Raw genomic sequence first — 27,422 nt, forward strand, 5'->3', positions numbered from 1 at the left:
ACCTGAACTCAGATGGTAGCAAAGGAAATGGGAAAAAATGGGGTAGATATAAAAGAAAGTAAGAACAACACATCCATACATGAATATGAAATGATAAGGGCTCTACCACCTCGGTTATACCACAATGTGGCCCCTCTTCTGAGCAACTTCTATTTCTGTAATTTAAATGAACAAAGGGTAGCCAGTGACAGAATAGCATTCACAAAACATTTGTTTTGTAAGGTCTAATCTATATCTGGCCAAAAAGGATTAGTAACTTCTGAAGCCTGCCTAGTTAGTAATTCAGTAGGAATGACCCACATACATGAAGTGACATGTTGAGTGATGAAAAACATAGCACACATTGTTGATCAGTCTCCTCCAACAATACAAATGCTTCTTTTTTTAAAAGTTTATTTATTTATTTTGAAAGAGAGAACATGACTAGAGAAGGGGCAGGGAGAGAAGAGAATCTCAAGCAAACTCCACACTGTTAGCAGAGAGTCCAATATGGAATTCAGACTCATGAACCATGAGATCATGACCTGAGCCAAAATCAAGAGCTGGATGCTTAACCGACTAAGCTACCAAGGTGCCCCTAAATGCCCCTTCTTTTAATTTGGATATTTGATATATGAAAACAATATAGAGTTTCCTGGAGTTTTCTATGAATTCATTGTCTGTTGATCCTAATATCTTATTATGATTCTTCACCTGAACATATAAACATTGAGTGTTTGGGAAATACTGGAAAACTACAAAAGCAACAGAAATTATGAACCAAAGCTGTTTAATTCAGAATGTTTTTCAATGAGTTAAGTGAATACTCAAGCATGTATAGTAGAATCAATGAGAATTAACCATTAATGAGTAAAAGGTCTAGTTTTAAAATAAGAGCAAATAGCTAAATGTGTATGATGTATATGATGGTAATGTTACATAATTAAGTTATATTAATAATGCACTAAGATACTCACAAATCACCAAGAATTTAGCAATAATATGGCATAATTAGTGAAGCCCCCAGGATATGTTCAACTGGTTTAACTGCTCTTGATATTTGTTGAGCAACTACTATGTGCCAGGAACTACATTTAGAATCACATCTATTATTTGTTATTTGCTTAACTACAGATTTTCAAACTGTGATTGTTTACCCCTCTTTAGCGAAACAGGTATATTATCTACCTCATATATGAAAATGGTGCAATAACTGGATTCATACAAGTATATAGAGTAGTATTTGTCAAATGAATGAGTTGATGAAAAAATAAATGAGTGGGATGGGATGGGATGGGATGGGATGATATGGTACTGACTCTATTCCAAAAGTTCCATTTCCATGGGTAATCTGTTAACAAGTTCCTAGAGTGCTGTAGTTCTAATAGTAAGAATGCCTTGGAAACTGATTCATCAGTTTCAGAGCCTGAAGGAATCTTGGAAATCCTTTAGTCTAACTCGTTTTAAAGATAAGGCCATGAGAAGATATGTGATTTGCCTGATGTAACTCATCCAGTTACTGGTGGAAGCAGGGCTGAGCCCTAAGTCTTCTACTTTCCATTCCTATAGAGTAAACAGTTCTCTTTTTTGTCACTCCCTTGGAGACTGATTGGAGTTCCTCTATGAAGAAGCCATATTGATCAGCAATATTTACTACGAAATTGCTTGAACTATTAACTCATATAATAAAATACGAGCAGTTAAGACAAGATAAGGGATTGAACTTTCCTTGTTATCTCATAATTTCAACCACAAACCTCAAGAAAAGTTACTAACCACATCCCCACAGCATTTACCAAAAGGTGACCTAACTGGTCCTTCAAGTATCAGTCCTTACCACTCATCTTCAGGGTATATTTGATAAGGCTAAAGATTCATGGTGAAAATACTTTAAAAAGAATCCCTAAGCAGAGAGAACACTATTTTCTCATTTCTTCTCTATAGGATAGGGAAGTAAAATGTCTCCTCCCCTCTATCAAGTCAAGTGAGGACATGGTCTAAGGTTTTCTGTACTTTCAGAGACTAAAGAGTTATAAGAAGGGAATTGTGGCATTTCATTTCTGCAGAATGCAGACTGTCCCATCTCAAAATGTCTATGTTAGAGAGGACAGTCCCATCTGAGAGTGTCCACCCAGAGAGAAGTGAAAGAGTCTCTGGGAAAATCTGATGCATGTCCTCTGGATTCCAGGTTTATATATATTTACACTGGGAAAAGTATAAAGACAGAAGTAAAAAAAAAAAAAAATTAGAGGGTAGTAACTGAGCAAGCAAGTTGCACTTTCACTGTTAACAAGTCAGAGATACATGACATTTCTCATTTCCCAAGTAAACAAAAAAAGAGAGTGGCCAGACAATCAGCCATTTCATAGGAATTTTGCAAAGGAATATTGACTACCAACAGGGCAAACAAATATTCACTTATTACAGGCTAGAAATAAACAGGGAGGGTAAGAAAAGAGCTAGAACATTCCCAAAAGGTCAGGCACAGAATGCAACCCCATTCTGTGGGGTAAGATGTAGCAAGAAGACTGCCCTCAGGAGGCTCTACAAAGAATCTGAGGGCATAATTGCCAGTTAGTAAAAGCCAAGAGAGCTCTACAAAAAGCACTAAGGAGCCCACTCAACAAATCAGTTATACACTCTTTCGGAATCAGATTTGAAAAGGATGACTTAATAACCTAGGGAAACATTCATGAAATAAAAAATGTGAAGTGAAATAAATTGTGATAGAAAACTATATATGGAATAAGAGTCAATGCTTTTTTATATTACACAAAGAATGAGATTATATTAAAATATAAGACACAGAAATAAAATGTTTTCATTTCTCAGAGTGGTAAAATTCTTACAAATTTTCTAAAATGAATAGAAAACACTTTTATAATCAGAAAAAATAAACTGCTTAAAATTCGACAAGCAGTCTTGTGACAAAATAGGATTTTTTTTACTATTACAATAAAAATCAACTTCTATCATTTTTTTAGTGTCAATCGTACTGTTCCAAATTTTTTTGTAGCCAAAATCAGTTGCCTTGACAATTTTAAATAAGAACTACAAAAGTGCTTGAATTTCAGGGCCAGAAAGATAACCTGGTCAATATAACGTTCACTCAAGCTCTCTACGAGACAGTAACGTGGCAGGCCAGTGCTACCAGAATATAGCTCAGCAATTACCCTTCTATCTCTTCTCAGTGGTGTCACCAGATAACTCAAAATTTTCATTACTCACTTTCTCTCAGTTAGCAAAATATCTCCAAACCACAGCAAAATCAGCTATCTAAAATCTTCAAGATAATCTAAGATATAGAAAAAACTCATCAAACTCTAAAGTCACAATCAGAAGTCTAAATATCCCAGATTATCTTTCAAAATAAAGATATTCAATCAAGGGTCACATGGGTGGCTCAGTCAGTTAAGCATTCAACTTCTGATTTCTGCTCAGGTCATGATCTCGCAGTTCATGAGATGGAGCCCCACATCAGGCTATTCTCTCTCTCTCTCTCTCTCTCTCTCTCTCTGTCCCTTTCACCATTCACGCGTATGCATGAAAAATAAACAAACCTTTAAAAAGGAAAATATATATATTCATTCAATACCCTATATAGCCTCTACTTTGGCTCCATTTCGTGTCTCTCACTACCTTCCTGAACACCTCAACTGTGTGCTGGAAATCATGGTCCAGCAGCAGCAGTATAGAAAAGTGATTTTATCTGGAACACTGGCTACAACCAAGTTTGCTGGAATGCAAATCCAGCCCTGTCACTTATAGCTGTGGGACCCTAAGTAAATTGCTTAACTTCACAATTTCCTTATTTATAAAGTGCAACTAATAATAGTGCCTATATTATATGATTATTGTATCATGTGAGTTAATATGTGTTTCGAAGTTAGAACATTTGCTTCTGCCACACAGTGTTTGATAATAGTTCATTTATTTAGACTTGAAAGCTCACCTATGCCTTCACCTAAAACCTCACCTACCCATCCCCTGAGGTTATTATGGCTTTTACTGATACGCCCTCAAGTAAGGCTAATTTTTCCTTCCACACCACATATAAGTCATTGCTCCCTAGTGCGGTTCCCAACCTGTCTCTCCTCCCTCTTCCAAAGAGCCCGTCTTCTTTAAAGCACATGTCATCAAACCTTACCACACTTCAACATCTCTTTTTGCTATCCTTGTCACACTGCTTCATCCATTGATCTCACTTACAGTGTACAGTACCCCCTTCACCACTACTTCTATCAGCATTCTTGGCAACTTCAAATCCCTTAAATGACATACTTAACAGTTTTTTGTAAAATCATTCTCATTTGGGGGAAAAAATGCAATCAGAAGAGAACTGCTTCATCTTTATATTTACTACATGCAGCTACATCTACAAATTCTGTTGTTCCTCTTGCTAAAGGACAACTAAAGTTAAAGTGTCCCTGATTCTAAGGCCACTCATTACACTTTCTCTTTCCAATCTCATCCCCAGTCTCCTTCTCAAGGGCTTCCCTCCTACAAATATCTCCTCTTTGTTTCACCGTCAATTTCTTCCTCTCCTGGATGATTTTCATCTGGTATAAGCATTGCTCATTATCACCTGTTAAAACAATCCTCCCTTAACCTTGTCCTTGTCTGCTTCATGTCTTTGTTCCCATTCACAGCAACATCTTCCAAAAGTATTACTGATTTCAATGTGTCTGCTTCCTCATGTCACATTTTTTTTCTTTAATCCCACTCCAACCAAGCAATCCACTGAAACAGATCCTATGGGTCACCAATAACCTATTTCTTACCAAAGCCAATAGTCACTTTTGCTCACATCTTACTTGACTTCCCAGCAACATCTGAAACAGTTGCCCAACTTCTAGAACAACATACTCTCCCTCCTTTTTCTAACCTCACCGAACTACTTGTCTCCAATCTCCTTGGTTAGAACTTTTTGTCTTAATGACCTCTAAATTTTAGAGCATCTCAGGGCTTTTTCCCCACAAGTGTTCTCCAAATTTTTTCTCTTCATAGATGACCTCATCCAGTCCCATGCTTCAACCATCTGAACACTATTGCCTCTCAAATGTTTATCTTCAGCCCAGACATCTACCCTGTGAGCCATACTCATATAGTAATAGCCAATCTGACATGATGTCCGATAAGATAACAATAGTGATACAACCAAAGTAGAACTATTGATCTCCCTTCCCCCAAAATGCATTTTTCCTCAAAGCTTCAAACCTAAAAATCTACTTAATTCTTCTCCTTTCATCACACGCTTTATCCACAAGCCCTAACAGCTCTATCTCGAAATTATACCCTATATCTGCTGTTCACCATCTGTCCTGCTACTTTTTAGTCCAAGCCACCTCCATCTCTTTCCTGGAACCCATTAACAGCTTTCTCACTGGTCTCCTACTTGCATTTTTAACTCTTATAACACAGATCACCCTCTCTGTAGCACCCCCTTTTCCTTCTAAAAGGTAAATCAGATCATGTTATATCTCCACTGAAAGTTATCTAAAGCCGAGCGAAATAAGTCAGGCAGAGGAGGACAAATATCATATGTTTGCACGTATAGGAGGATTAGGAGGAACTTGACGGAGGAACAAGGGGGAGAAGAAGGGCGGAAATGGTGGGGGAAAGGGAGAGAGGCAAACCATGAGAGACTCTTGAATGCTGACAAAAACTGAGGACTGATGGATGTGGGGGGGAGGGGGGATGGGCATGGAGGAGGGCACTTGTGGGGATGAGCACTGAGTGTTATGTGGAAACTAATTTGACAATAAACTATTTGTAAAAAATAAAAATAAAATAAATCATTGTGAACAACAACAACAAAAAAGAAAGTTATCTAAAGCCTTCCCACTAAAATGAAAGTCCAAAATTTCCATTCTAGACTCCAAGGCCCTAAGTGATCTGGCTCCTGTCTACTTCTCAGTTATCACCTCCATCCTCTTTTATTTCCTATATCTGGCTATACTGTTCTTCCCATTCCACTAACATGCCAGCTTATTTTTTCAAGGCTTTTGCACTTGCTTTTGCTTAGAATGTTCTTCTCTCAGATCTTCTTCATAGCTCACATATCAGTATTCAGATCTCAACTCAAATGTCTCCTCCCAGCTAAGGCCAATTACTTTCAAGCATACTGTTCCATATTCTGTATAGTACTTATCAACATCTGAAATTACTTTTTTATGTTTATTGTCTCTATCCTCACCCAATGTTTTTTGGACTTACAATTTTTCAACTTCTCAAGGCTGCAAAAGCGATACAAATTCAGTGGAAACCGTACATTGAATTTTGATCTTTTCCCAGGCTAGCAATACCAGCACGATACTCTCTCAGGATGCTGGGCAGCTGTAGTGAGCTGCAACTTCCAGAAAGCCACAACAGGAAAGGTAAACAACTAATACACTTACAATCATTCTGTTTTTCACTTTCAAAACATCACAGGAGATATAAGATAGCTTTGTGTTAGATGCTTTTGCCCAGCTATAAGCTAATGTAAGCCTTCTGAGCATGTTTAATGTGGTCTAGGCTACGCTATGATGTTTGGTAAATTAGGTATATTAAATGCATGTTCAACTTAATGATATTTTCAATTTATGATGGGTTTATCAGAAGGTAACCCCATCAAAACTCAAGGAAGATCTATATATTCTCCACACCCAGAACACCCTTCCTGCAATATCAATTGTAATCAAATATTTTTTGGCAAACTGACCTAAAAATTCCATAAGAATGATTAAGAATATGCTATGTTTTTTCCTCTGATGTTGAGAACCACATCTGACGTTCATACTGATGTACTAAGCATTTCACAGAGGACAAAAAAGAAATAAAAGTCTATCTTTGCTCTTAAATAATTAAATACCTATTTAGGAGGAAAGAAAAACTAACATAAACCCAAGACGCTAAAGACAACTATTTACAAAGCAATCTATCAAACACTATAAATTATACCTACATATGTGAATATGGTAGCATTTGTTAGTAAAGGTACCCTCAGGAAAAAAAAAAATTCTGTGAGGTATATATTATCAATATCTTGTACAGATGAGGAAATTGAGGACCAGCTACCTTAAACAATTCACTCAAGGTTAAAAACTAGGAAAGGAATCAAGTTCAATCAAGACTCAATGTCACAGCCCATTCTCTTGGGGAATCGTCTCTGCCACTTCCTTATAACAAGAGCTAGCTACTATGAAAGGTATACCTAACAGAAGATTGGATAATAACAAATGGAGTTGTCAAAGACATCTAGAAGTCTATAATTCCACCAGTATTAAATATGCAAAATGCCTCAGGTTTTGGATCTTGAAAGTTGAAACAGATCATTACCTCCTAAGAAAAAAACACAGCCTATTACCCACAGGACATCAGGATTAATGGAACAGACACTCAAGGAAAAGATATACAACCAACTAAGGGATTTAAAATCTTATTCAAACTATTCTCAGAATTGGAGTATTTTAGGGCACTTTCCATAGAAACCTCCTGCCTCATTTAGATCCAAGCTGGTCTCTCTGAATGGATTAGTTATTAACTGTGTGGGAAAAGATATGTATATATGTGTGAACATGTATGCATGTGTGTACACTCATGTACTTTTATGTAGAGAAACAGTTTTCAATAAATCTTTGCAATCAATGTCTATAGAAAATAGGAAGAAATTTATGGAGAGAGATTTTATTTTAATGGACTGAGTATGAAAATTAGGAAAGATTAGAGAAAATAAGTACAAAAGAAAAGGGAAAAAGTAAATAAACCAATAGGGCTATGTTAAAAATTAAAAGATTGGAGGGGTGCCTGGATGGCTCAGTCAGTAAAGCATCTGACTTCAGCTCAAGTCATGACCTCATGGTTTGTGAGTTTGAGCCCTGCTCGCACTCACAGTGTAGAGCCTGCATGGGACTCTCTCTCTCCCTCTCTCACTGCCCCTCACTCACATCCTTTAAATAAATAAATAAATACATAAATACATAAATACATAAATAAATACATAAAGACTGAAGGGCTTACATTGCTATTTTGGAAAACAAGGAGTCATTTTTCTGTCTTAGAAAGTAAGCTATTGTAACTACAATGGCTACGAAGGTAAAATACTCCAAGAACTTGCCCATAATGTGTTCATACTTCATTTTTGGCATGTTTCATGGGAGAGTCATCAGGTCTGATAGGGACATGCAAAACTCCTAACTGGACTGAGTTCTTCAAGGGCAAAACCCCTCTCTGATTCATCTTTGATTTCCCAGGGCCTACCAAAGTGTTTGCACTGCACTTGATTTTAGTGGAACTCAACAACTAATAACTGGGAATGAACTAAACTGAAATATATTAAACTGATCTGAGCCAAACTAAATTGGAATGATTAGTGATGAAAGCTACTTACTATCTTCACAAATTCATTTTCATTCCTCCATTTTAGATATCAAAATATACTTAAGTAACTTCTGCTGTACTCAAAACAAGCTTGGAGTGATAGGTTTGGTTTTGCACTTTTAGTGGCACTTTACAAAGATGCTATAATGTACTTAGCAGAAGTACAATTCACTTTATACATGTAGAGGGACTGAGTCATAGAAAGGTGTCATGTTATTTTTCCACAGGGTTACTTTTACACCACTGCCACCTCAAAGTGAGTCAGTGGAACAGAAAAGAGCTGAACTCAAAGTCCAAAAGTATTATGTTCATCACCAAAGTTCATTTTAATCATAAAAGGGAAATTATGTAATGTGCAAATAAACATATTTGGTAGTAGGAAAAAAAGCACAAAGGACTGCTTTTGGAAACAGAAATTCCTGTTATTGCATTGTATTTTTCAAGTAAACAGCATGGTTCTCGTCAGAATGTACAGAAATTAACTCAAATATAAAAGTATCTGTTTTTATAGTATGAGGGTATGGACTGATGATTTTGAAAAATATTCATCCTCAGTTATATTAACCTATTTCTACCTTTATGATCATTATTTTAGTCATCTTCAATTCCCCACTTAACTTTCTACCACATATTTTCTAAGTTCATCTATCACCACACTGTTTCATTTCACAGTACATCTATTTGTAAAGGACACAAAAAGGTATTTATTTTACCAGTTCAATCAAGCTTGTTTTCTAAACTTCAAAAAGTTAAGTTTGTTTTCAGGATTGTTTAAGCTTCAAACTCTGTTCATACCATTGTCACTCAAAAACTTGTTTTTTGATGCAAACAAAACTACAAAAGTTTAAGCAGCTAATACTGTATAAACAAGAAAAACCTAATTATTGTGTAAGGTCTTAAAAAGAGTCACAAATTTATTTTTTCTTAGTTAATCATGGTTATTAAATTTAAAAATATGCAAAAATGACTGGTCTCATAATATGAACTATAAAAAGGAAAAACAAAATTAATAAAAAATATTTAATTAGCAAAGGAATTCTGTCACCTCAATCAAATCTTTTAATTACTTCATGTTAGACATGGAAGTAGTGAGATGTTCTCTTAGAACATATACTTAAGTGTGTATGTGTATATGAGTGTTTGATTACTTTTGGGGGTCTTAGTTAAATACTCTGTTAGTATAAGTAGAGTTGTGCTTGGGTTAATGATATACCAAGAAATAAATTTAAGAGGTTTAAGGATTAACATGTCAGTCAGCTCACCTTGCTAGGTAAGCACTTGGAAATCAATCAGTATCCCCATGTCCTTAAAGCTAAACAAGAAAAGAATGTCATTCCATTAATATACATACCAACAAAGGACAAAGAATTTTTAATACTTTATTCAGCCTAGTCAAGAAAGCATAATTATCTCAGCCTTGACTTTCACAACTCAATGTTTCCATGAAGACAAACTAATATATCCATTCTACCATTTAAAAACAATGCTGATAACCTCAAGGTCAATAACATCTAAGATAAATGCACTATTTTCATCCTTTTTATTCAGCTTTACTGAGATACAAGTGACAAGTAAAAGTGTTAAGATATATAAAATGTACGTTGTGATGATTTGATGTATGTGTACACTTCAAAGGATTCCCCCATCAAATTAATTGACACATTCAAAACCACACATATTTGCCTTTTCTTTCCCTTTGATGAGAACTTTCAAGTTCTACTCCCTTAGCAAAGTTCAGCTATACACTATAGATTGTTATCAACAATAGTCACTATGTTATACATTAGATCCCCAGACCTCGTTCACCTTATAATTGGAAGTTACCAACCTTTCCCTGTATCTCCTATACCCCGTCTTCTCTTTTCTTCATCTACACATAATAAATGACTTGAAAGAATCACTGTTCAAGAAATAAATTTTTGCAAGTTAATGACTACAACTAACACTTATTGGGACTTGCTATATGCCAAGCATTATTCTGAGTACATTATAAACTCACCAATTTATTCCCATAACAATCCTATGAGATTAGTACTCTTATTATCTCTATTTCATAAATAAACCAAGATGAAGGTGGAGTTTTACAAACAAGAGCTCACCAAGGAAATTATCCCTGTCTTGAGGTGATTAGAAAAGAAATTGTGGTTAGTCACTACAAGTCCTATCCAGAAGAGGAAAAACAGAAATTTATAGAGATAGGGATAGATGGAGAGAGAAAAACAAAGGTGGTAGGAAGAGGAAAAAGGAGAAAGGTAAAACTAAAAAGGAAAAAAGTATCTAACATCTCCCAAACACTTCTAAATGCAAGGCATTCATAACATTCATATAATCTTGGGGCGCCTGGATGGCTTAGTTGGTTAAGCATCCGATTTCGGCTCAGGTCATGGTCTTGCAGTCTGTATGTTCGAGCCCCGCATCAGGCTCTGTGCAGACAGCTCAGAGCCTGGAGCCTGCTTTCGATTCTGTGTCTCCCTCCTTTCTCTCTGCCCCTCCCCTGCTAGCGTTCTCTCTCTTTCTCTCTCTCTCTCTCAAAAATAACATTAAAAATTTTTTTAAATAAAGAAATAAAAGTGCAAAATCATCAGAAGTTTTTGAGTTACTCCATGTGGAAAGCTGCATTCATAGAACACACATACACAAGATAAATAAAATTATGTCTGGTTATACCAAGTTAATACAAAATTAAGAACCGAAGATGATTAAAGAAACCCTATACTCAGAGACAAGAATTGAATCTGCTACAAAGGTAACAGAAGGTCCAATTACACTTATGCAACTAAAGATAAGAATATAATCAAGGACAGATGGAATTTGTTGCCAATCTAAGGCCAAGTTGGCAAACTAAAATTCAAAAGTATCATACTGTATTGCCTAAACTGAGACTTGAAAATGTCACAGATGTCACATTTGGATTAAAGAACCTTAAATGGCAGGCCAAATAACCAGGAATGAAATCTGTAATCTCATGTTTAATCAGCAGTTGACAAGTTCCATTTTAGAGCAGAACAGAGGCAGACTAGGTGACCAATAGGCTACTCAAGCAATTGTTTCGTGTTGTACTGAGGTGAACAAAAGCAAAATAAGTGCTTTAGAAATGCACTAATTTTCAAGGAACGTGACAGGGTTATGGATCTGTGTTTGGTTAATCATCAGTGGCTTAAACAAATGTGTTCAACGAGTATCTGTATTACCCTAATACATTATATCTTGCTGTAGATATAGGTGAAAAGTTAAAATTATAAATCAATATATCTTTCCCTAAAAAGCATCCTCAATGCCATAACATTTAACCATACGTTGTGAGTGGGCAGCATTACCCTGTCCCTTCAATTCCAAGAAATGGTCATTTGTAGTGTCTATGCTTATCAGTAGAAATGAAGACATTACCAAGAATCATAAAGCACAGCCAACTCTTAGAAAAAAATGATATTAACATCCTTAATAGACAATAAGACCTGTCAATTAAATTACTGTTTTATATATGGAATTTAATATATATTGAACACTAAAATAAAGTAGATGATGCTTAATATTAAACATGTTACTCAAAATGCCCTTCTTTGATATGGAAAAATTCTTATGCTATACTCTGAAATGGTAAAGATCAGGCTATAAAAGTGTATCCAGGGGTGCCTCGGTAGCTCAGTCGGTTGAGCATCTGACTTCGGCTCAGGTCATGATCTCACAGTTCGTGGATTTGAGCCCCACGTCGGGCTCTGTGCTGACAGCTAGCTTAGAGCCTGGAGTCGGCTTCAGATTCTGTGTCTCCCTCTCTCTCTGACCCTCCCTTGCTCACGCTGTCTCTCTCTCTCAGAAATAAATAAAACAGTAAAAAAAATTGTTTAAATGAAAATTCACATTTTTATTAACCAATTTAGTCACCATTCTCCTATATTAGGTTAAACAACTAGTGGAAAATGTAACTCAATACTATTGTTAATCTCACAAAGTATATAGTAGTAACTACAAAATACTAAAAACCATACCAACTGAAAGTCTGTGTGGGGAGAGAAAAGAAAGAATAAAAATGGTGGATTTTACTAAACTATAAAAGAAGGAATTTGGTAAGATAGAGAAGGATGGTATATGAGGTACATATTGAAAACAAAATGAAAACTACAAGATTCGGCAAGGTAAGGTGTTTGGAAATATTTATATACATTTTTGGACCACTCATAGTGGTGCAAGTCACAGACACACTCAAACAAAAGAACAGTTACAAACACCTATAAAGCACTTTACTAACTCCAGTTTTGTGTTACACATTAGGGAATGACTAATCCAATTGCTGGAGTTTAGAATGTAACCAACATGCCCATCTTGGGCTATATCAAACTTATCTCTAATAATATTCCTGCCTCTGTTGTGTAAAAACCATTTTCCAAATGCTTTCACATGGCTGGCTCTTTTGATCCTTTCTCAAATCCACTGAGATAGGTACAAAACTACTGACTAAAAGCCAAGTTTATTGCTGGTTAGAGTCCAGACCAAAACAGTTTTCTAACCATCCCAGGTTCATTCTATTATATGACCTTGTCCCCAACTTACATGATGCCAGTACGCAGTGGACATTTAATAATTATATAACAAATGAATGAATTTTGATCTAAAAAGTAAATAAGATTAAAAAGAATACAATTGAGAATACAATAGAGATGGCCTATGGCTCATTACACCATGTGATCAACATACCACATCCTAATTATTAACTACAGCTTGACCCTCTCCAAGGTTTATTATTCCTGCTTGCTGAAGGAAAGTCTCTCATTTAAAACTCCAAAATGACTATGTAACTGTGTCAAAGAATAAGAATATCTACCCTGAAAAAATATGTCCTTCATCATATTCAGAGAACTATGATATCATCATGCCTAAGTGGCAGACACAGCTCCCCAAAGTTGAGGACAATGTCAAATTCGATTTCAAAAACTAATATTTTACTACACACTAAGAGATCCAAAAAAGTAGGGACAAAACCTTGAGCTGTCTTTGATTTAGCTCCTGCTTGGGCTCATGGTGGGGCACAATCAAGTGTGAACAATTTTCTTATTTCCTTGCTCTTACTGAAGACACTGATAAGGGTGAACAGTGACCCAGGTAGACTGACCTTGGGGTTAAACCCTAGAAGACTTTCACTCCAATCTAGACATGTAGATATCGGCTTGTTTCAATATAATAACCGCAATATTCTTCAAATGTTCTGTTATAATAATATCATACATTAGCACTTTTCTTTTAAAAAGTATTAAATATCTTCTGAGTTTTTGGGAACATTTCAAAGCTCAACACTAAAAATCACATTGTGTATATCTCTCTCATTGTAATTTTAGAGGGAGAGAGAGAGAAGACTCATATAAAGAGGATTTATGGCCAGAGCACTTGGCTGGCTCAGTCAAATTTGACTCTTGATTTCAGTTCAGATCATAATCTCATGGTTTGTGGGATAGAGCCAGCCCTACACCAGCCTCTGTGCTGACAGCACAGAGACTGCTTGGGATTCCCTCCCTCTCTCTCTCTCTCCCCCTACCCCACTTGTGCTCTCTCTCTTTGTCTCAAAATAAATAAATAAACATGTGGAAAAAATGATTTATGGCCCCAAAAGGCAGAAATTTCTGTTCATGGGAGCAGTTTAGAAATATTTCGTGTAGAGGTAGGACTTAAGACATTCATTGAATGATAGGCCTTCATTATAGTCCAAATGTGTTGTATTCTTTATTTCCTTCTAAAATAAAGAGAGAAAGGGATGACATTACTTAAAAGCATAAAACCACCCATCAAGTGAAATAATACTCAAAATGGGGTCTTTTTAAATCACTCAGATTTCTATTTCTATTTCCAATTCCAGGTTCCAATAAATACGTCTCACCCCCAACATGACCCAAGCCTACCTCTACCCTACCCCACCCTCCAGCCATCTCATTCATAGTGAGTCTGCCATTATTACTGGAATGTGCTATAATCCTTAAGTATGTTGGAATAAAAAGAAAAAAAGAACTCTGAAGAGTCAAGGGGAGGGAAGGGGGAGAAGGCTATGTGCCTAGCATTCACAAAATCCTCCTATTTCTATGTTGAACATTATTTCCAAATTAGACTATACACAAATTATACTTTGATGGTTGTAATTAAAGCAGGAATGTACTACCTATGAATGTTGAAAACAGTCCATGTTATTTTAATAACTCAGTTCTGGCATTTCTTCACATTTGAATATACCAGGAACCCCAAAATATAGACCACAATTTCTATTCCAGCAGTCTCTCTCTCTCTCTGCCTCTGAGAGGTCCTTTTTAGAATCACTTGTTCTAGTTTTCTAGAATTGAGGCCATCATAAAGCAAAAATCATGGGCACTAAGAATGGAAGAACTCATCTAAATGTCATTAACTTTTATAAAGAGTACTTAAGGGATTAAAACTATAGGTTTTTTTAATATATTATTTATTTTTGAGAGAGAGATAGAGACAGCATGATCAGGGGAGGGTCAGAGCGAGAGGGAGACACAGAATCTGAAACAGGCTCCAGGCTCTGAGCTGTCAGCACAGAGCCCGACGTGGGGCTCTAACCCACAAACCGTGAGATCATGACCTGAGCCGAAGTCGGATGCTTAACCGACTGAGCCACCCAGGCGCCCCAAAACTGTAGTTTTTCAGATATAAATTTAATCTATTTCTAGGATGTCTGCCACAAAAACATAAAGACCTAGAAAACCCACAATACTAATCAACAGATCACTTGAGCTGCTATAGCTGTGGTACCTCAAGCAATTCCCTCAGCTTCTCTGGGCCTCTGTTATCTAAACTGTTATAAAGAAGGAGCCCCAACCAGCTAGTCACTTCAGGCCCTCTCAATTTTAAAATCTATTTTTTTCAATAATCACAGATATACTAAAAATTATCTTCAATATATAAATGTCTCATAATTTCAAAAAACAAAGGACAAAGGAACTTCAAACATAATTCTTAAACATTCAGAAAGATCTCATAATAATCAAACGGGTGTCATGACAATTGCCCCTTTGGCTTGACTGTCATTTACTTCAAATAAAGCTTGAGCTACAGGAAAACTATTTTAACACTCTGAGAAGATTAAATAGTTAATCCACTGGGAAACCAGGCTGAAAGACAGAATTCACAATCCGCTTCCCAGAGAGAAGTGTTGAAAAGAATAAATATATTTGTTTCATTCTGAATAAAATATTCTAATGATACACTACACAAATACTTTCTATTATCTGGCATCCCTTTTCATTTTTGTGTTTTCCTTCCTAATCTGAAGCTGAGATGAAGGTCATGTCTAATGTTGACAGAAAATAACCATTTGTAAATCAGAGTCACACAAGTGGGTTGTAAACTATCTTGGGGGGAAACATCCATAATAATGCATATTCCAAGTTCACATCTTTGAAGATGAATTGATGAGAATTGGAAGATTGGGCAGGTTATGGAATTAACTGCCAAGATAATTTCTGCTTTCATGGCTTCACAAAACTGGAATTTCTAGTGCATCATTCTCTACCCCGTAATTATGCATCAAAATATTAACTAATTAGCAGGTAAGATGGTAAGAGCTCAAAGAGTAGTAATAATTAGACATGAAACTTGAACTTCCATAGAGTTCCAAACAACAAGCAGGTCTACTACACTTCATAAACTGAATAAACCCTATCTGAGGAAATAATACCAACTCATATTTGTAAATAAAATAATTTCACTGACTTTTGCATCATCTACCAGCTCTTTGGTCTCCTTCCTCTCATTTTCCTTACTTCATAATTCAACTACAAAGACATACAAAGACATACACAAAGTGGGGCATGCATATTTTATCAAGTAGGACATGATATAAATAAAATCCCCCTAATGCATAGGCTTTGAAGTTCACTTTTCATATGAAATACCTTTAGAATCAGGGAACGCCTTTCAGTTTTTAAATCACTGCTTTTAATGAACGTAGCAACTAAAAAATGCTATTTAAAAAATAAAGGAGAGGGTCTCCCAACTGGCTCAGTCAGTAGAGCATGTGACTATTGATCTTGAGGTGTAAGTTCAAGCCCCACATTGGGTATAGAGATTACTTTAAAAAAATAAAATATTTAAAAAGTAAAAATAAAAAATAAAAGAGAAATAAAAACTAAGCTGCAACAATTGTCTTTCATCTCTAGTTCATGCTATTGATAACATTTTGTGTTAGTTCCAACATATTTTGTGCATTTAAAGAGACATACTGTTAGGAATGTAAAATCAAGGACCATGTATGTCATATGGGCTGCCTATCCCCAAAGTAGAAAAGTATCCAGCACGGGGCACCTGCCTACCTCAGGTGATAGAGCATGCAAATTTTGATCTCAGTGTTGTAAGTTCGAGGCCCACATTGGGCACAGAGATCACTTAAAAATAAGATCTAAAGAAAAAAGTGCCTAACACATAGTAGGCACTTGATAAACACTTGTTACATAAAAAAAGGAAAAAACAAATGATCAAACACCAGAAAATCATCCATTTCCATAAAATAAATATTTCTAAAAGCCTCATTTATCTACTTCTATATTTTCTAAATATTAAGTTGTTTCAAATAATTTATCTCACATGTATAAAAGCATTTCATCTTGAAAGATCTTTATTACTTTGAAATTAGTAGATGAAATGTTTTGAAAACATTTGGAAACATGTTTAAGAACAGAAATAAGAGGGGCGCCTGGGTGGCTCAGTTGGTTAAGTGGCCGACTTCGGCTCAGGTCATGATCTCGTGGTTCATGAGTTCAAGCCCCGCATCGGGCTCTGTGCTGCCAGCTCAGAGTCTGGAGCCTGCTTCGGATTCTGTGTCTCTCCTTCTTTCTGACCCTCCCCTGCTCATGCTCTGTTTCTCTCTGTCTCAATAATAAATAAAACATTAAAAAAAAAAAAAAAAGAGGCTTTAACTAGACGTATAGTGCTGATCACTTTGCAATGTATGGAACTATTGAATTATCATTTTTTAAATTAATTTGTTTATTTTGAGGGAGACAGTGAGAGCGAGCAGGGGAAGGGCAGATAGAGAGAGAGAGAGAATTCCAAGCAAGCTCCCCACTGTCAGCGAGGAGCCTTTGTGGGGCTCAAACTCATGAACCATGAGATTATGACCTGAGCTAAAACAGAGTCAGACGCTTAACAGACTGAGCCACCCAGGTACCCCTAATCATTATGCTGTACACCTGAAAGTAATATAATATTACATATCAATTAGACTTCAGTGAAAACAAATAAACAAACAAAAAACACTTAGTAGCTCAGAAACCTTGAACAGGTCATCTAGTGCCTTTGTAACTTATTTTCTGTCCAGACAACCTCATAGAATTTTAATGTAGATTAAATAAAATATTATCCATTAGTATTATAACCACAATGGGGAAAAGTGACAAAAGACTAAATGTTTCCTGTTCAGTAACAAAGAGTACCCAAAATAAACATATTACTAGGAAAGTAAAGCTTGAAATGTTAAAATACTTCCTTCCTGTCAATATAGAGCCAGCAGTTTAACAACAACAAAATCACATATTTAATACACTGCACACACAAAGTTCTCAGAACTCTTAATACCTTTACATTGCCACCTCAGCATGTGGAAAAAGAAAAGTGCAGAGAGATCACATTGGAAATCAGTGCCACTGACAGACCTAAAACTGAGCTTTTAACTGTCCAACCAACCAATCAGAAGCTGCTGAGCAATGCCACTTCTTAAAATTGCTTTACTAAGGTAAAAACACAGCAAATTGAAACCCAATTAGACTACATTACACACTAATCCAAACTGATTGTCAAGGATATGTACAGCTCTCTGCCAAAGTCAAGCAAAGACATTTTAGCTCACAACCACATAGACAATGACAAAAAACACAATGGTCCTCTCTGAATCTCTATCTTTGTCCAACTCTTGACATTTCACAAACTAAAGTTCTTAAAAAGGAAAAAAGTTTCAAATTTGCTAAGTCAGCATTCATAGACAGGGAAGGGAAAAAAAGCACATCATCCGACAATGTCTTAAATTTAGAATTCAAAATGTTTAATCGATCTTATCATTTGAGTTAACTAGTTCACTTCAGTATACTTAGATATTAAGAATAGAATATATATTATGCTTCATTGCTCATTTTTGTTGATGACATCTACCTAACTCATCCATTTAATATTTTCTAAGAATTCAGCTACCATATTGAGTCCATAATCAGTATCTTTCCATGTGCCCTGAGGAGGGAAAATGTTACTTTTAAATCAAGCCTTGTGTGCATGTGTGTGCATGTGTGTGTGCGTGTGCGTGTGCGTGTGTGTCTCTAAAAAAGATACCTTAGTTGTTATGGCATTTTCTTGATCTAAGGGTATTTAGTCAATGATGGGCTGGCTATGATTTATTTCTATATAGTGACATATCCTGCTGATAAATAGTGTAGTTTTACTCCATACTTTTATTACATGTTTTAAATTATAGAGCAGTACTATTCAATAAATTTTTTAATGTTTATTTATTTTTGCGAGAGACAGAATGTGAGCAGAGGAGTGGCAGAGAGAGAGGGAGACACAGAATCTAAAGCAAGCTCCAGGCTCTGAGCTGTGAGCACAGAGCCCAGTGTGGTACTTGAACCCATGAACCATGAGATCATGACCTAAGCCAAAGTTAGATTCTTAACCAACTGAGTCACCCAAGCACCACTTCAATAGAAATTTAATGTGAGCAACATTATATTTATTTTTAAAATTTCTAGTAGCCATATATTTAGAAAGGAAAAACAAATAAATGGAATTAATTTTTTCTTTTTAAAAAATGTTTATTTATTTTTGAGGGGCAGGAGGTAGAGAGAGAGGGGGACAGAGGATCCAAAGTAGGCTCTGTGCTGACAGCAGATAACCCAATGTGGGCTCAAACTCAGAAACCACGAGATCATGACCTTAGCCAAAGTCGGATGCCCAACTGACTGAGTCACCCAGGCACCCCAAATTTTTTTTAATTTTAAAAAATAAATTTAGTTCCTGAGTAGCATTAATCATAATTCAAGTGCTCAATAGCCACATGGGTTGAACAGTAGGGCTGTTATCTGAATCTATATCCACCACAATGAAAGATACCCTTCAAAATACCTCAGAAGGCAAAAGGTATTGAATTGAAAAATTGAATAAAAAATATTCTCCCTAAGTAAGAAACTTTCTTTTGAACTTCTTTCTCTCAAAGTCTTATATGACCCATGCACTTACTCTAAGAAATCTTAAAATAGAGTCATCTGGGGCGCCCGGGTGGCTTAGTTGGTTAAGCGTCCGACTTTCACTCAGGTCATGATCTCGCGGTTCGTGGGTTCGAGCCCCGCGTCGGGCTCTGTGCTGACTGCCAGCTCAGAGCCAGGAGCCTGTTTCAGTCTGTGACTCCCTCTCTCTCTGACCCTCCCCTGCTCAGGCTGTCTCTCTCTCTCCTAGAAATAAATAAAAAGCATTAAAAAATTTTAAAATAGAATCATCAGTTTTAACATATTGATAAGTCTCTTCATCTAACAAAACACAAGAACCTCTAGGACACTTTCTGCACTTTGCAGTAGGGTCAATCCCCAATACCTGTTATTACATTATTCGTTGAAAAGGAAAACCAAGTCAAATGTCTGTCGAGTTTTGTCTATGTGTTGATTTACTCATCCAGCTGCTGAAATCTGTCACAAACCAGGGTAGGACTGGAGGACACTGGAAAGATTAAAGAGTCTAAGGAAATATTTTAAGTACAGGTCCTCCACTTCTGAGTTTTATCTTTTCCAACAATATCAAGGTATGCACAAAGCCACTCATTTGTAATTGAACTAGAACCCAGAAAAGGCAACCGATCTCAAGCTAAATAAAGCTTTGTGAAGTATGTTCTTGCCTTTCACCTATGTAGGTTTAATGGCTAAGAATTTGGGCTGTAGAGATGAGCTGGCTGGCTTGGAATGCTAGTTCCATCAGTAGCTACTAGTTTAACTTTAAGCAGATTACTTAATCTTTCTGTAAAGTGGTCATAATAACAGAATCTAAACCAAAAACTGTTATGGGAAATAAATGAAATTTTACATGATATAAAACACGTTAATTGCACTGACTCTACCTAGCTCATGGTATGTGTCCAACAATTATTCCTGTTTTTGGCTCCAAATCAGGATAATCAGATATAAAGATAGACATTCAACAAATATTTGCTGTAAATAAAAATATATGTCTCCAGGCACTTTATAATAATACCAAAGTGCTATAAAAACATAAGCTATTTTTACTCTATGTAAAATAAGTTTAGAGAATAGATCTATTCAATGTATTTAATGGGGAAAAAAAGAAAAAAGGACCTTCACAATGCAGCTTGCTATGTTCTGTTAACATTTTTATAATGCTTTCCCAAACAGACGCACACTTATCACTTAAAAAGTGCAAATATACATGCCAAAATAAATATAAATTGTTTATCTGTCAACAGCATTTTAAGGTCACCATACTCACCTCCAGTGCAAATGGCATCAGATTTAATAGCATGGCAAATAAACCGCCCTATGATATTCTAGAGAATTCAGATAAAAACCTTAAATCTCTAAAAATGGTATCTCTTACACCCTAATTTTCTGTTTTCATTACTATTTTATGCTCCTCCTTTACCTCTTCAACCAGCTCTGCCAACAAAACTGCATTTTACTGGGTTTCTGCCATGGTACAGTCATTAATGAGTATTAAAAGGCCAAAAGAGAGGTATTTAGCAGCAACAAACTAATCCAACGATTGGATAAGTAGCCCCAGAATAACCAAAAATGCTAAATTAAAACTCCAAGAGCTTTGTAACAGGTAATGCTAAACAGTCATAAAACTGTCACCTCCATGGGTGACATTTCCTGATCTGATCTGTAAAAGAAGAGAAAAACTCTTTAAAATTCATGTTATTCTAGGGCTTCTAGCTGGCTCAGCTGGAAGAGCATAACACTTGATCTCGGGGGTCATGAGTTTGAGCCCCATGTGGGTGTAGGGATAACAATAAAATACAATAAAATACAATAAAATACAATACAATACAATAAAAATGCATGTTATTCTGTAATTTGACTAAAGATACAAAGTGTATAAAACTGCCATTTCTATGCCTAACCAAGGTTTGACACTAAAATAATAATGCTGACATGACAGGATTTTTAAAATAACCTTCCAGAAAGGCTATGTGAGTGGTGGATCTTTGTCAACAATTTCTCCAACGACACTGTTTTTATAATCCTTCAAGATACAAAGAGAAGTGGATTCACAGTAGACCATCCCAGAGCTGTGAAAGCAACGCACTTATTCTACCATGAACGCTTCATTAATATTTCAGTGATGATGTTGCAATTTTTCCGTGAGCAACTGTCAGAGCTCTGCTTCTTGATATGTATCAAAACAGCCTAAATTGTATCCAAGACTCGTGTATCTGTCCTTGACCGAAACACAATTTTGATGTCCCTGATATTTCAAAGCTCACACCCAGGCATGTATAGTTTTATGCTGTATCCACCCTGCCTAACGTCAGGGTGTTTCGCCCAGTCACCCATGTAACTCTTCCACTCGCTGAAGAGTTTTCTTCCTTCTACAGACCTGACACCGTGAAATGTAATTCTTAAAGAGAATTCCCATTCCAACGCCAGAGAGGCCAGATGTGTCTCCTACACCCACACGATTGTGCTACATGGGCCTCTGTGATGCTTAACGAGGCTTCCATTTGCACGGGCATCTAGAACCCTGCGTTTGGAAGCGCTGTCAGTCAGATGCTTTGTCTCCCGCCTCAGAAGGCCGGGGTTGCGTGTGTGTACACGTATGACAGACATTGTCCAAATAATAAGAAGGGCACCGCAGCCCAGCCCCGGGCAAAGGCGGCCAGGCCGTCGCCTAAGGCGGCCCCACCTGAGGCGATTGTTCCTCTGGTGCGGGACCCGCGGGGGCGGGCGGCGACGGCGTCCAACCCCGTGGAGTCCGGGCGCCCCCCGAGACCCGGCGTCGCGCAGTCGCCGGCTACCTGCAAACGCCGCCTGCGTGAGGGCTGCAGGGTCTCCCCGCGAGCACCCGGCCGCGCGTGCCCCGCCGGCGGGGATCTGCAGCCTCAGTTTACCCAGCCGCCGGCCTCCCGCCAGACCTCCCCTCAGGTCTCCGCACCGCGGCGCCGGCTGACCTGGGCGAGAGCGCGCGTCCCGCCCGCGCCCTCAGCCCACCCGCCGCCTCCACAGCCGCCGCGTCCGTCCTCACCTGACAGCCACCCGCACCGAGCTCTCGTCCGGGGCGCCCCACATGCTGGCGGCGGGCGACGGCAGGGCCGCTGGGCCTCTGCACCGCAGAGCTGAGGCACCGCCGGAGCCGCGGCGCTCGGGCTTCACAGACTGGGGCGGCAGGGGGCGGCCGGCTCACCTCCGCCGCGCTCCAGCCATGTTGGGCGACTGAATGGAAAGGTGGCGGCGGCGCGGAGGCAGAGGAGGAGGAGGTGATTCACGGCCGGCGGACGCCCGCCCCTTCTCCCCCGCTCACCCCCCGGGATCTGGGGCGGGGACGAGGCGCGCTTGAAAGGCGAGCGCGGCGGCGGCGGAGCCAGCAGGCCGCCCGCGGCTTCCTGACGGCCGGTAAGAGCGCCCTGCCCCCTCCGGTGGGGACCCGGCCTGCGGGCGGCCGGGCTGGAACGCTCCACGCCCGCCTGGGCGCTCAGGGCTCCGGCCCCGCACTGCGTCAGCGGCGGCCGCGCGGCCCGGCCCCTGCTCGCCCTCCCCCGGCCTGCGCCCCGCCCTGCCCGCGGCGGGCACTGCCTGGCGCTGCTGGGCAGGGAGGCGCGCGGGGGAGGGATGCCGGCCGCGGGCTGCCCTCGCCCGAGGGCGACGAGCCCGTGCGCCCTTCCAGGCTCTTCTGTGAGAACGCAGCGGCGGGTGCTCGCCCCCGCGCCTTTGCGAAAACTCTGAGCTTGGATCGCGAGCGCAGCGCCGGGAATCAGGCAGCTGCCACCCTGGTGCCGCTCTGTTTCCACCCTTGAGCTTATTGTCCTCTCGCCAGCTTGGACTTTGACCCCCTTCCCCAGCCCCCCGCGGATCGCCCTCCCTCGCAGGAGTCGGTCATTCGTGCTAAACCGGCTCCCGGGTTTGGCCCCTGCAGTCCGTCGCCCGTTTACCAGCCCGCCTGGAATGTGGAAACGATTTGCTCCGCGACTGCTGAATGCGTTTCTGTTAAGGCGTTTGTACGCTGCTAAATGAACTGCGCCCTGGTACTGCCAAGTGCTCCCAGAACTGAATATCCACCAAGACCTGCTGTGTAGTAGCAAATCCTCGCAAATTTTTTTTTTTTCCCTTCCTGGCCTTCAAAAAGCACCTCCCCATCCCGGGATTCTATCAACATTGAGCCATTGTGGTTTCTGCTTGTGACTATTGTGCTTCCACATGCCTTTAGATAGCTCTGTGGCAACAGCCTTTATTAGCTTCACCACAGAGTATCTTTTGTGGACTGGCCCATACATTTCTCTAAATAAACATGTGGGCTCGTACGAAACAGTGTAATAGATTAAATGGCACCGTCCGAATAAAGACACAGCCCCGAGTACTGACATCCTCGGTTCGCACACCCAGTCATCCTAATCAGCAGAGATCCCCCAGCACGGGTCCTAGGAGGCAGCACACTCTGGGACAAACAAGACGTGTTTCACGGCCTTACGTGGAGGCCTGTGTGATATGTCATTATGGATAGGGTTTTTTTTTAATGTGTTATTTATTTCTAGGAGAGAGAGAGAGACAGCGTGAGCAGGGGAGGGTCAGAGAGAGAGGGAGTCACAGACTGAAACAGGCTCCAGGCTCTGAGCTGGCAGTCAGCACAGAGCCCGACGCGGGGCTCGAACCCACCAACCGCGAGATCATGACCTAAACGGAAGTCGGACGCTTAACCGACTAAGCCACCCAGGCGCCCCATGGATAGTTTTAAAACGTATCCTGTCCCTAAACCTCCACACCCCTGAGTCTTAATAGACACACGGCTAGGAGGTAAGGAGAGCAGAGGTAGGGCCTATCCTTCTGTAGACCAAAAGAGTGGCAAAGCTCGCTCCTCTGTCTGCCCTCCAGAGAGCCTGTCCTCCCCTCAGTATTTATCTATTAACAAACCGGAGCGCCATTTCCTCCAGCCATGGCGACTACATGGCTGGGTGGCTCTGATTTGGCGTCCTTGCTTCTTGGATTGGTAAACGCTGCAAGAAAGGCGACTAAAGCCAAGCAAATTTAGCAAGAAAACTAAAGAGGAATATAAATAATTTAAGATCTTTAAAACAAACTTATTTATTTTGAGTGTGTGTGAGAGAGAGAGGATGTGTGTACACACAAGCAGGGGGGGGAGTAGAGGGAGAGAGAGAATCTTAAGCAGGCTCCATACCCAGCATAGAGCCCGGCCTGACTGGAGGCTGGATCTCACCACGGTGAGATCATGACCTGAGCCAAAATCCAGGGTCAGGTGTTTAACAAACTGAGTCACCCAGGCACCCCAAAATATATTACTTAAGGGGCCCCTGGGTGGCTCAGTCTATTAAGCCTCCGACTTCAGCTCAAGTCATGATCTCCTGGTTCATGATTTCGAGACCTTCGTTGGACACATAGTGAACTGTGCTGACAGCTCAGAGCCTGGAGCTTGCTTCGGATTCCGTCTCCCTCTCTCTGCCCCTCCCCTGCTCACACTCTGTCTCTCCCTTTCTCAAAAATAAATCAACATTAAAAAATAAATTAAAATTGCACCAGTTTATAGAAGTCTCAGTGGGGGGGGGGGATGGGCACCGAGAGGGGCACTTGTGGGGATGAGCACTGGCTGTTATATGGAAACCATCTTGACAATAAACTATTTGTAAAATAAATAAATAAAAATAAAAGTGAGCATTTGTACATAAAAAAAAAGTCTCAGTAGATGTCACAAATACAAATGCTACCAAGCAATAGCCAGGCAGGTCACTTCGGTGAGTCTGAACAGACAGAGTAAGGACTGATAAAATAGAGAACACCAGGCCTCTTACAAAGACAGTGGCCATCACCAGCTCTGGCCTGCTGGAATGCAGACCCAATGCTGCCAAGCTTTTTGTGTGTATGTTACTTCTCAAGAGATAGAGACAAATCAGACCTTTATGTGAAAACTCCTTGGTTCACAGCATCAACAACTAACTCATCACTTTTACATTTAAATAGCACGCAAACCGATCAAAATACGTATTAATCCAACCCATCAGGCTAAAACTTCCAGCCAAAACATTAGCACCAATAACAGCTGTAGCTTTGTGCATGGTTTTGGGAAAAAGTTGTATAAAAATTAAACTTTCCTTTGATGACTGAGTCATTTCCCCCAAATTTTAAAATTTGTAAATTATCTACTTTGTATTCACTTCAGATCCTTTAGCTGCTATCTGACCCCTTACATTATAGCTCGCCTAATTTATTATCTTAAGTTGAAGAAAACTCCAAGAGAAGAGCTTTTTACCAGAGAGTTGTTTAAACCCTCTTCCAGTTGCTCACTCAACAAACATTTAATAAATGCCTGCTATATACCAGCAATACTGGACAGTACTGTCAACAAGGAGTCCAGACAGTATCTACAAGGAGCTTAAAGTCTAGTTCAAGAAAACAAATTTGGAAATCCATTAAGTGCAATCATAGAAATTGTAACAAAAGTATGATGAATTTTTTCTCCAAGGGTGAGGGATTCTTCAGATATAGACCACTCAGGATGGTCTCCCTGAATCCACTCTTGCCTCCACACTGTGGAAAGGCAATCTTTTAAAACCTATGTCATTTATGTCATTCCCCTGCCTGAAGCCTTCCAAGAGCTACCTAACAGAAATAGACTAAGTTCTTCTAGACTTCAGGACGCTTCACACTCTGGCCTCTCCAGATTCTAATCTTATCTTTTTTTTTTTTTCTTTTTTCTTTTTAAGTTAATTAATTAATAAACTTTTTAAATTATCTCTATGTCCAGTATGGGGCTTGAACTCACAATCTCCAAGTTCAAGAGTGTCAGGCTCTACCAACATGGCCTGCCATGCACCCCTAACCTTATCTATTGTTACTCTAAGTCTTAACTACTACTTTGTGGTGATAGTGACCTTCGTTCTGTTTCTTCAACACAAAGAGTTCTCTCCTGCCTTGGGAACTGTGCGCTAGCTAATTTCCTCTACCTGTAATGCTCTTTCCCCAGATATTTCCATGATAGTCTCCTTTTGAACTTTTAGGGATCAACTTAAATTCCTGTCCTCAGAGAGACGTCTCCTGATAATTCACTCTGAGGTAGTACCCCCACAAGGTTCAGCTACATGATTTGCATGTCCCAATGCAAAATGAAAATGCAGGATGTCTTGTTAGAAAAGCAATATAAAAATTCTGTTAAAGATGCTACAGTAACAGAGGCGCCTGGGTGGCTCAGTTGGTTGAGTGTGTGACTCTTGATTTCAGCTCTGGTAATGATGTCACAGTTCCCAGGTTCAAGCCCCATGTTGGACTCTGTACTGACAGTGTGGAGCCTGCTTGGAATACTGTTCTACCCCTCTTCAGCTCATGCTTTCTCTCTCTCCCTGTCTCTCTCTTTCTCTCTCCCTCTCCCTCTCTCTCTCATTGTCAAAATAAATAAACTTAAAAAAGATGTTAAAATATAAAGTTTTTTTCTTCTGAACTCTCACTCAACTTGTCATGGTATTTCTTATTTGCTATTTAGTGTTACTTTCCACAAAGAAAAGTTAAAATTTTTAATTATTAACATTAGTTTTACCATTCATCTTTACATTGTGCAGTGTCAGTTTTAAGTGTGAATAGAAGAGCAATTAAGTGATATGTGGAATTATCAAAATTATACAGTTCCTACTGTGTGGTACATACATGCATATGAATTTCATTCTTAACTGTGAAAACATTGCACAAAACTAACTCAACTTTTTTTATTTCACTTGTTGGTACGTCTGTATTCTACTAACACTTTCTACCTTTGGCTTACAGATGAGTAAGGAAGAACTGAAAGGAAGAGGAACTACTTTCCCTGTCTTTGTTTTTCTTTTACATCATAATTAATGGTTAGTGGCTACAGGGAAGTGATGACTAAGAAAGAATGAAATA

At 39.0% G+C, this 27,422-nt stretch overlaps 1 protein-coding gene across 10 annotated transcripts in view; it reads right to left on the minus strand.

Moving 5' to 3' along the window:
* The window catches only part of KIF21A (kinesin family member 21A), a 144,988-nt gene extending 122,109 nt beyond the window's left edge, over positions 1-22,879 (minus strand). For 9 of the 10 annotated variants that reach the window (XM_039217660.1, XM_039217658.1, XM_039217657.1 and 6 more), the window contains exon 1: positions 22,570-22,874. In XM_039217660.1, coding sequence (XP_039073591.1) covers positions 22,570-22,613 — 44 coding nt within the window. In that variant the 5' untranslated portion in view covers positions 22,614-22,874. Of the gene's footprint in view, positions 1-22,569 lie in introns of all 10 variants that reach the window. The other variant, XM_039217662.1, reaches the window with a different exon arrangement.
* Between the last annotated feature and the right edge of the window lie 4,543 nt (positions 22,880-27,422).

The sequence above is a fragment of the Hyaena hyaena genome, unplaced genomic scaffold (assembly GCF_003009895.1).
Source record: "Hyaena hyaena isolate Hyena2069 unplaced genomic scaffold, ASM300989v1 scaffold_704, whole genome shotgun sequence".
In the NCBI taxonomy this organism is placed as follows: domain Eukaryota; kingdom Metazoa; phylum Chordata; class Mammalia; order Carnivora; family Hyaenidae; genus Hyaena; species Hyaena hyaena.